This window comes from Rosa rugosa, chromosome 5 (genome assembly GCF_958449725.1).
Source record: "Rosa rugosa chromosome 5, drRosRugo1.1, whole genome shotgun sequence".
NCBI classification, from domain to species: Eukaryota; Viridiplantae; Streptophyta; class Magnoliopsida; order Rosales; family Rosaceae; genus Rosa; species Rosa rugosa.
The window spans coordinates 53230594-53242019 of record NC_084824.1 but is presented as its reverse complement, the minus strand read 5'-3'; the positions used below and the strand labels follow the sequence as shown (position 1 = coordinate 53242019).

Here is an 11426-nt window from a genome sequence, read left to right as displayed (position 1 = left end):
TAATTTTCTTTAACTTTCAAGGAAAGAAAAAGATATTTGTATTCTAATTGGCAGATAATCAAGGAATATTGCTGTACTATTAGCTATGCTGTACAACAAAATATTTGAACCGCTCTGTTTTGAAATTCATAGTCAAGCCTTATACGTTTATACTATGGTTGAAAAACTCAGCCTAGGCTATATGTGTTTAACTGAAGGGACTAAACCTTTTCACTATACTATACATGTTGATCTCTTTCATGTAGTCCATCTTGTGCATGGCATCAACTGTTGTGTTTTTTCTCATTTTGGCTACGACTTGTGATATGTATTAATTATGGCTTTTCAGATTCGTAATTAAGCCGGAAGAGTTACTTGACAATTAATGTTTGATCGTAGTGGAAACCAATCTGAAACATGGTTCAAGGAACCAGAACCCAACTGACAGAGTTTAATGTTAATATGTCGGTCCAGTTTTGTCCTATATATGCTTCTCAGGTTGCTATAAGTTTGAAAGTTTCAGTGTTAAATAAGTTCATACTAGAGAAAGTGGTGACAAATGGAATCCGGATACAAAATGAAGAATTTAAAAGGTTGAGAAACTTGAGACTATTAAGTTCATGGCCTAATCTTGATGGAATTTCTGAGAAAACTTCACTGTCCCGACTCCCGAGAAGTTGCACCCAATTAAGATGCAATCTTTGGGTAATATATATCAAGTGCGTACCGCTATCAATTATTGGTGAGGCAATAATTAAAGTGGATGGTGATGCATGATTACTTGCTTACAAGGTTGAAAACGACAGTGCATGTACGCGTACTGTAGTTGCCATGGTCCGGCCGGGTGCTGTTTCTTGTAGATACCCATAACAAAAACCCCAACAAGAAAAACACACCTCAGACTTGAGCTCACTTTATTGACCTCATCAAGGTCCAGTCATTCAGCTCAAAAACAACAGCTTCTTCTCTCTGACGGAGAGAGATACAGCAGAAGATGGTTGTGAGTCAGTTGCAGCTGTGCGTTTTGCCACACCGGTTTCCGAGACTCAATCCCTCTCCTTCTTCTCCAAAGAGGTATTTCTTCTTCTTCTTCTCCTCATTGTTACCATTTTGGCTTTCTGGGTTTGTGTGTCTATGAGCGCGTGTCAGTTTTTCTAGTTGATGATATGGCATTGAGCCATTGCCACTTTTACATGAATTGAAGTGCTCTAGTTTTGTGGGCAAGTGGACATTGAAGTCAAAGGGTTTATGATTTAGTTGGAGTATGATTTACTCACACTAATGTAACTAGCAACGTGGTTGCACATTTGTCGCAGGTGATATTGTGAGGTTAACAAAAAATGGATCCACTGGAAATAATAGTGGTTGTTGTTTTTTTTTTTTTTTTTTTTTTTGGACATAGAATAGTGGGTGGTTTAGTTACTTTTTCAATTTTACATTTTTTTCTATATATATTTTATTGACTTAAATTGATAATTATGTTATGTAAGGATAGTATGGACATTTTAAAATTTCATGAAAAACCTTGACACGAATAAAGAGCCTCCCGCATAGCAGAGTAGACAGATTTGTGTAATTCGCAAGTATTTGGGAACTGGGAATGCGTAAAATTCTTACCTTTTGTATATTGTAACTCGAATGCTCTTTTTTTATTTTTTTATTTATTATTATTATTATTTTTTAAAACTAGCTCTGAATGCTTTTACCATGTGCATTACAGTCACATTCATGTAGTTGCCTGCCATGTAGTTGCCTGCCATAGAACTTGAAAACTCATTGATAAAATTGGTCAGTTCGTCCGGTGTCGTATGTATAGATGTCTCCTTGGTGAGCCCCTTCACAATCGCTAATCACACTGTCAGGTATTGAACGAACAAGTATATTAATTGTGTGCATGTAGTTTTTGATTGTATGACAGATCCATACTGAATTCAAGTTCCCAACGTTTTTGTCAGAATGACTGAAATAGTACTAGTTTCTGTAACAGAGGCAAAAGTTCACTTTGCAATGCAATTGCTGATGTCGTTATTTGTACATTACTACAATGTACTGCATATTGCATATATTGGATAACACATTAAAGCACAGTTATCCCAAATCTAATTTTTGAGCTAGGAGCCATATGATGCTGACATTCATCGTACTTCTCAGGAAATATATGCCCTGCCAGTTCTGGTGTATCCAATCTTCATCTTTACATGGGCGTAATTTCATAACTCCAAACAGAGGTAATAACAACCTATCTATGTTAATAAGATCTTGAAATGCCTTCTAGTATGTATACTTTATCAAGTATGAATGCATCAATCGTCAGTTTAGTAAATTATTGGGCTTCCCTTTTATGAGGTTGATAAGCCTATGATTCCAATGAGGAAGAAAACCAGTGACTTTACAAAATGATTGAAGTGGCATCAGACTAAATCCTAAATAGACCCATTTCACCTCAACAATCGCCTAAGTTTGGCCATGTCATGCTTTCCAGGTTATCCTCCATTTTCTAAGCAGGTTTTTGATGGAATGTAAGAGTTTTAGTAAGTTGTCTTTTTTGGGTCAGATTGGTTGAAAAGTTATGGTGATGACCATAAGTTTATTTGGAAAATAAAAGACTAAGATGTAAAACAGGACGAAATAAAAATTAAAACAAGAAGCAAAGGCGAAAGGTGTTCGACTGTGATAATGGTCTTGTTGTTTCATTGCCTTGGTGGCTGTCACGTATGGTTATCCATATCTTGCATCTTTTCACATTTTACATATGTTGGGATTATTTTGTTTACAGGAAAAGGCAAGGTCAGGTCTCAAAAGACAGGCGATAGACTAGATTCCACCATGTACATAAATGTTGAAGCTGATTCGGACACTGAACTCCTTAGGATAGAACAAGTGAAACGTTCTCAGGTGAGTGTAGAGTAAGAATTTGCTTTACTAAAACACGTTACTTTATTTTTCTTAATTTCTTTTTCCTGAACAAAACAAATTTACAATTGGTTGTTCGATTATAGTTCATTACTTCATTTAAATTTTCTGGTATGCAGATTCACCAAGCAAAAGTCTTGATGGGATTGACGTGCTTATATATTCCACTTAGACTGGCAAAGCTAAATGTTGTTGATACTTTCATTAAGATCGTCCAAGAAAGACTTATCTGTGCTGTCCAAACTTTAGAGGCTGCCACGTTGCCTTTTGCCTGTGCTTCTAATTCTCTGAATAAGCCCAAGCCTCTTGGATTGGATGTGTTGTTGCAATCATGTCAAGATGTTAGATGGAGATTTGATCGATTGATGTATCTTTTTAACGTCCAACTTGAGAAAAACGTTGCCACGTAAGTAAAAAATGTGATTTGTTTTGCGCTTAGTTTATGCTCCTGCAGTGTCTAGTCAACTGATTAACAATCTTGCTTCTGATGTGTTGGATAGAGTTCTTCACGATCAAGTTTAGGTTTCATGCTTAGAATGTTAACCATTCATGATTATGATTATCATATGTGCATAATTATCATCTATGTAATCTTTAGGTAGCCTGCTTCTTTGTCATTAATCATGATGTTCTCATTTGGCTGGTCTATTTTGTAGGTACTTCATAGTGCTCCTGGTAGCATGTGTCTCATTTGTTATCATTGGTGGTTTCCTATATTTCAAGTTTAGGTAAGCTAAAAATCTTTCTAAGAGTGCTGGGATTATTTTAGTGTGGAAAGTTACAATAGCCTTTGGAACCTCTACTACCTTTATATGTATCTAAATTTTATGTTTATGTCTGCGAGCAACACTTTGATTTATGGATTATGTCTGAATAAAATCATAAAATGAATTTAACAATTATCTGGTTTACAATGTTTGTCCTATATGCACAAATTACTTTTGAGTATATCTATTTTTACCTAATTTTCCCATCAATCTATCATCAACTCGTTGTGCTGCTTAGTCCATTATTTGATTCTAGTCTGTTAAATTAATTTTCTGCTTCCGATACTCATCCGCAAACCTGGATATGGGTTTTGAACTTCCATATTGCACAGGGACAGTAAAGAATCTTTGGAGGACTGCTTCTGGGAAGCTTGGGCATGCCTATGTTCACCTCACACACATCTAAAGGTGGAATATTTTTTATTTTCTCTGAATTTGTCGTTTGTTATCATCTTTACGTACTGTTTCTTATTTACCATATTTTAAATAATATGTATTGTACACTGCAGCAAAGAACACGTATTGAACGTGTTATTGGTTTCGTTCTTGCTATATGGGGCATATTATTTTACTCCCGCTTATTGAGCACAATGACTGAACAGTTCCGGGTAACTTCTTGAATCAAGAAACATTTATACACTCAACTAATATGCAAACTGCATCCTGATGACCATCATTTGCGCAGAGTAATATGTACAAGCTCAGAGAAGGGGCACAATTGCAAGTTCTGGAGACTGATCACATCATTATTTGTGGAGTGAACAGTCATCTTCCTTTCATACTAAAGCAAATAAATAAGTATCATGAAGTTGCTGTCCGCTTAGGTACTGCTACAGTTAGGTAATCTGTTCATGTGCTGTCGACATTGGTTTCTATCTCTGGATTGCATGATTACGCTACTGGCTTGTGTATATTCTATTGTGTTATGCGTTCACAGGCAGCAAAGAATTCTTCTAATGTCTGATCTACCAAGAGAGCAGATGCACAAAAAAGTTGACGATATTGCCAAAGATTTTCACCATATCGATATCCTTACAAAAAGGTATGACTACCGAGTGATATATCCAAATTCTTATAAGACATCTCCATCTGATGTTGAACAAAAATAAAATTTTTGGAGCGATACCATTTAATAGAGTATGTAAAGCTTAGTGTGCTTGTGGTTTCTTACATTGAGGTTTTACTGTTTCAGTTGTAGCCTGAGCTTAACAAAATCATATGAAAGAGCTGCTGCCAACAAGGCACGTGCCATAATTATACTGCCAAAAAAGGCAGATCGGTGAGGACTTGATCAACTTTGATTCTATTTGAGCAATTGTTGTGTATGTGCTCTCAAATTTGCTTTGAAATTTCTTGTCATGCCAATAGGGCTTATGAGCGATATGGAAGTTCCATTGAATATTCTGGCACATCTAAACTTTTCACTCCATGGAACTAATTTGACTTGACATCCTCTATTGATTAGGTATGAAGTTGACACTGACGCCTTTCTATCCGTTCTGGCTCTTCAACCTATTCCTAAGATGGAATCCGTCCCCACTATTGTTGAGGTATATCAGTAATTAGTTTCCTTATGTACAGAACTATGATATGAAGTTTTCTGAAATCAGGTTAATAAATTCCCCTTAACGGATGCAGGTTTCAAGTTCAAAGACATGCGAGCTTTTGAAGTCAATCTCAGGGTTGAAAGTAGAGCCTGTGGAGAACGTTGCATCCAAGTTATTTGTTCAATGCTCTCGTCAACAAGGACTCATAAAGATCTACAGACACTTGCTTAATTATCGAAGTACCGATATAAATCTCTCTTGAAAAAAAAAAATAGTCTTCTTCTGAAGTTATTGGCGTATTTATGACCTTCTATCATTGAATCCTTATTTTTCTTAAACCATTGAAACATTTTGAATATCTATTCAAAAGGGGTAAAGAATATTTTAACTTGAGTACTGTTCTTAAAGTGATTTGGCATGGCATTTTAAGTTCATGTGTTGGTTTAGTTCAGTCATCTTTTTAATTGGGAAGTTCTGTTCAGATTATTGAATGCATTTAGTACTAGTAGTATGGTCTTCAGAATCAGTAATTTGAGCAATATCTAGGCACTAGAACTTGAACTTTTAACCCAATCATGTGTCACCTTTCTTAATTTGGCCATCCTGCAATGTATTGGATGTTATTAGTAGTTGTAGTTACTTTTAGTTTTCCTGGTTCAGTTATGAGATGGAACACTAGTTCATATCATTTCTATTCCTGCAGAAAATGTGTTCAATCTTTGCAATTCTCCCAGGCTAGCAGGGCTGAAGTATAGTCAATTAGGACCTGGTTTTCAAAAGGTAACACCATCTGCCAAATGTACTTCTTTAGTGAATAATTTGATTGATTTGGGTTCTTTCTGCATCTTGATATCCTTTCAGGCAGTTGTTTGTGGGCTTTATAGAAATGGGAAGATATACTTCCACCCAAATGATGATGAGATCTTGCAGGAAACTGACAAAGTAAGTGGAGCTGTGGACACAATTTGCTCTCTTTCATAAAATAAACTAAAACAAGCAAGGATGACTTGGAGATTTCTTATGACTTGTGAAAAACAGAATCAGGAACAGTATTGAAATTTTCTTTTTATAAAATTTTTCAGACTTGTATGGTTGATTAGATTGTTTAATTTTCTGTTACTATTTCCTATTTCATTTCAATTCAAACAATTTAAAACTATACAAGGCAAAAAGTATTGGCTGACTGACTGACTGCCTTCATTATGTGCTAGGTTCAATTTTTCTGATATTAAAACTCTATTTTTTTTGGCTGAATGGGTGTAGTTGATAAGAAATTTTCTTATTCGATTTTCATTCATTCTGCTTGGATGGAACTGTTCAGGTAATTAAATTCCGATAGTTACTTTTTAATTTCCAACCTCGTGCAATTTCCTCATGTAGGTATTGTTCATTTCACCTGTCAATGGGGGTAAGAAGCCTCCTATTACTAATTCAAATGTTAAAGAAATAAGCGATGCGAATCAAAGTTTGGAAGATGTAGAAAAGGACAGTGATACTCAATCACATGCCTTAAAATTAAGGAAAGAAAATATACGTCCCAAGAGAAGAGGCTCCAAGGTACAACCTCTTTTAATCTTAGCAGCACATAATTGCTTGACGTCCACAATGCTGTGATATATTTCGTTATCAGTCTGAATAAATATTTTCTTAATAATGCAGGCATCAGACGGGACTGTAGGACCAACAGAATTTATACTTCTTCTTGGATGGCGGCCAGACATTGTTGAGATGATTGAAGAATATGACAATTATCTCGGACCTGGGAGTGTCTTGGTATGCTCTTATTCCCTTTATGGTTTGAGTATGCATTTAGAAAAAACTTCGTTGTAAAAATTTAGGATAAGTACATTGATACTTCGGCAAGTGCATGTGTGATGGAGTAGCATATCTAATAAGTGGCTGCAATGTACTCCACAATCCTAGGAAGATCAAATTCCCTAGAATCAAGATCAAGTTATTGAGAAACTTAACAGAAATTATTAATGTGGACTGTGTGGTACACCAGAATACCAGAAAGTGGAATCAGAAGTTTATCTTTTTTCCTATGCCAGCTAAAGATGTATCTTGAGCATCTTCATTTTCATTATTCTAGCTATCCACGTAGTTTCTGTACTTTCTTTCACATAATCGATGATTCTCATCAAGCTCAATCGGTATGCATCTGAAAGCAAACTGCATTTTTTATGTCAAATGGGATAATCCGAGCTGTGTCTTTACACTGTTTTAAATGATGTCCTTCAGAATTTAGCCTTCTGTGCATTTGTGCATCAGCTGGATGCTAGATTTGTAACAAGGATCATTGATTCATATGAAATTACATGTATGTTAAAGCTGCTATCAGTGAATTGACATTGTTATTGAACTCTTAAGACATTAGGCAACAGAATTTTCATTTAATTATCTAAAGTTCCAGACATAAATGTCTCATCATCATGTGCAGGAGATATTATCAGATGTACCGTTAGATGACAGTAATAAGGCAAGAAGAGGTGCCGGTCAAGCCAAACTAAAACATGTGCGGGTTTCACATAGGGTACTGTCTCATTCAATGAACCCAAAGAGTGAAACTTTCTCTCTTGTTATCTTTATTATAGTTTTCTTGAAAGTCTGTCTTTCTTTCTAATCCTTCATTTCTTTTTCTCATATGCTGCAGATTGGAAACCCGATGAACTTTGACACTTTAAAAGAAACCATAAGCAATATCCAACATTCTTTGAAGAATGAAGATATTCCCTTATCCATTGTTGTAATATCCGATAGAGAATGGCTTCTTGGAGGTGAAATTACTTGAATCCCCATGCCAGCAATTTTTTTTTTTTATTTGAGTGCTTTTCCTAGGGTCGAAATAGCTGAGACCTTGCATTAAAGAACCTCTCTTCAGATCCAAACAGGGCAGACAAGCAATCCGCCTTTTCCCTACTTCTTGCTGAAAATATTTGCAACAAACTTGGCGTAAAGGTAGGTCTAGCACAATTGAACATCAGTATCAAACCTCCTTTCGAATCTGTGAAGTTCAAACTTTTGAGTCTTATTATTGATTTAATAGCTTTCGCGATAATAGAGTCTTTATATTCACATGGAGAAAAGAAAGGAACTGACAAGGTGGTTATTTCAGGTGCAGAATCTAGTTACAGAGATTGTGGACTCGAAATTGGGGAAACAAGTATATTTCAGCAGACTTTGTGAAAGTTTATGATTTCTATTTATAGTTTCCAAATTAATGATACTAAATACTTATTATACGTTGGCAATCCCTATAGATCACAAGAATAAAGCCATCGCTTACTTATATTGCTGCGGAGGAAGTAATGAGCCTCGTAACAGCTCAAGGTCTTACATTACTGTACTATATGTACCTCTCCTCAACATACATAATAGTGGTATTCCAAATTAACTAGTACTATGTTTCTGCATAACAGTCGCTGTGGAAAGTGAACTAAATGAGGTGTGGAAAGACATTCTGAATGCAGAAGGTGATGAAATATATGTGAAGGTAAACTGCCGTAAGTTTTCAATATATTGTATACATATTTTACCTCAAGTGGAAATAATAAGGATTAAGAGAGCTCTAGTTCAGCATGAAAGGAATATTGATATGGATGCAACATAATAGGGACTCTTATTTGGTTTTCAGATGCCATGATTTTATTGGAAAACTGGGTCTTTTGACTCATTAGCCAGATTGTCTTATCAGTAATGGGGTTAGTGGCTCTATATTTACTTACCTGGCTTTATACCAACAGGATATCAGACTCTATATGAAAGAAGGAGAGACTCCATCCTTCACGGAGCTTGCTGAAAGAGCTCATTTACGGAAGGAAGTTGCCATAGGTTATGTGAAAAACAATAAGAAGGTATATGTCATCTTCAGTTTTTTACCTCATAAATTGCTTTAGATTCTCATTCGAATATACATATGATTATATGCACATAGATATTTGATTATGTATTGATCAAATTCTCATTCATATTTGTTTGATCTTCTGTTGCAGGTTATTAATCCAGTTCCCAAGTCAGAACCCCTCTCCCTTGAGTTGACAGATTCGTTAATAGTTATATCTGAAGTTGAAGGAGAACAACCGATCGTTTTGTAGAATGGCCTCTTGGTCTTTCACAGTTGCCTGTATCTTTCACCCCAATTTTCCTCTCAGTCTAACTCACTTGATAAGTATAGAAGCAAACATGTTTACAGTGAGCGTGTTCTTTGAGCTTGCACCGTTATACCATTGGTCAGTTCGGCAATAAAACTGCAAATTAATGACTACATTACTTAGCTTTATTGTTATAAGATTGTAACACTGATGTAGGTTCATCATTCTTGTTATGCTATAAAAACTATTGCACGAGATGCGTGAATGTGGAGAATTAGTGCTAATTAGCTACATTCTTTTAACTAAATAACGTTCTATGTGGTATCTGAGACTCAAATGAGGTTCTATCTGGTATCTCGTCTGATGTTGCCTTCGATCGACATGGCTCAGAGTATGTGCCGAGCCATTTACACATACACTAAAAGAACTCGATCGTCTTGAGAAAGTACTATAAGCAAGAACGGAGAAAATACTAAATTTGTTCGAAACTTTTTATTTTAATCTTAAATCTTAATATATCTTTTCGTACTCTCTTACCACTTGAGCTGACCTCCAAGATTTTTTTTAATTTTTTTTAATGTTTTTGGTTGTACATATCCATATATACTGAGTTCGACAACTGTATATCACCTTGCAGGAAAAAGAGAACTTCATTTAAATCAAGGTAGATCTGATCGACCCCTTTTGTTCTTGTCCGAGTCTTTGCTCCAAAATGCAGCTTTTGATGGGATACAGACTTGAGAGGCAGGAAAACTGATGCAGAACAGATGGCAGCCCAATTTGAAGAACAGTTGGATCGTGCTAAAGGAGGAAAACGAAAAGTGACTAGTAGACGCGAAACAGCTTCACGGAGTCCGTTTGGGACGCACTTTACCTTTCCGGAAAGGGAATCGCGCCAGAAATCAAACTCGTCGCTTTGCTACGACCTGTGACCTTTTTCGGGCTTTCGGGGTCGTTTAGGCCCTCAAAACTGCATTTTTCTATTTTTCGTTGTTTTCGTTTTCCTAGTTTATTTCGGGTTGTTTTCGTTTTTACCCATGGGCTTTAGGGTTTCATTGTTAGTCGCCCTAGGGTTTATTATCTTATAAATAAGCCGCCTTAAGGCTGTAGAACACATCTTTTATCTTTTATCAATAAAATTGAGATTATTCTCTTTTATCTCTGGTGGACTCCAGAATTCTTGCTTAGGTTTATTGCTGGTAAACCTAGTTTTATCAATCCGATCATTCCGACTGCGTCAAAAACAAAGAAGAACTATTCAAACAAAAAAATAAGTAGGAAATAACTGTCATAGGGAAACTTGGGTATCATGAAACGTGAGTCCCCACGGACTTATGAAAACAATGGACTAAGGAAACAAACCCCAAATGGTTATATATAGTAGACCGCTTTAGGAAACACACTTGAGTTTCTATTGATTCTTTCATGGCTCCCATTATTTGAAAATACCAAACAGAACAATATTGCAATATAATTGATAGAACTGCTTGACAATGTAATGGCTTTATCAAGAAGTACACAAGAATTGCTAACGCAGTGTAAACCTCTCCACTGACGAAACTTCACTGCGTGGCTTTTAACGTAGCCAACACGAAAAAAACAATCATATATGAAACAAATGAGTTTACAGTATACAAGTAGTGTTGTTCATAACAAACACTTTCACTTAGCAACAAATGCTAACTTGAATTATAACTGATCTAACTTCTTACTTAATCACCACCCTATCAATATGAGCCTATCTACTGATCTTCCTTGATCTCAACATCTCACTGATCTTGACAAGGAAATATGCAAGTGACAGAGTATGTAAGGAAATGAAACATGTAAAGAGAGTTTTTCAGAAGATGATTCGTGTAAACATATGCCACACAATAAAACTCTACACATAAACTGCAGTTTCAACACCTTTTTATAGAGGAGCAATGCTCCCCCTCAATCAGAAATCTTTTTCGAATCAATCAACATAAAAACAAGGAAGGCTTTTAAAACTGATTTGATAAACAATCAAAGCTCAATGCTTCCTAATTTTTAGCAAAACCAATCGTTTATTTGATATACATCATTAAACCATTTAATACATAAATCAATTAATCGATATGCATATCAAAGATAATGATGAAACGAGT

The 11426-nt window shown here is 35.7% G+C and overlaps 1 protein-coding gene across 1 annotated transcript; it reads left to right on the top strand.

Annotated features, from left to right (window-relative positions):
• Nucleotides 1-480: 480 nt before the first annotated feature.
• Nucleotides 481-9530, top strand: LOC133708844 (putative ion channel POLLUX-like 2). The gene is made up of 24 exons (XM_062134382.1): nucleotides 481-1053; nucleotides 2131-2207; nucleotides 2756-2874; nucleotides 3012-3298; nucleotides 3549-3620; nucleotides 3992-4067; nucleotides 4169-4267; nucleotides 4345-4499; nucleotides 4597-4701; nucleotides 4852-4938; nucleotides 5125-5209; nucleotides 5298-5445; nucleotides 5910-5986; nucleotides 6068-6148; nucleotides 6587-6763; nucleotides 6866-6979; nucleotides 7647-7739; nucleotides 7860-7983; nucleotides 8088-8164; nucleotides 8322-8369; nucleotides 8467-8536; nucleotides 8626-8699; nucleotides 8950-9060; nucleotides 9199-9530. Exons 1-24 carry the CDS (start codon nucleotides 974-976, stop codon nucleotides 9298-9300), a joined length of 2538 nt encoding a protein of 845 aa, XP_061990366.1. The 5' UTR covers nucleotides 481-973; the 3' UTR covers nucleotides 9301-9530.
• The last annotated feature ends 1896 nt before the right edge of the window (nucleotides 9531-11426 follow it).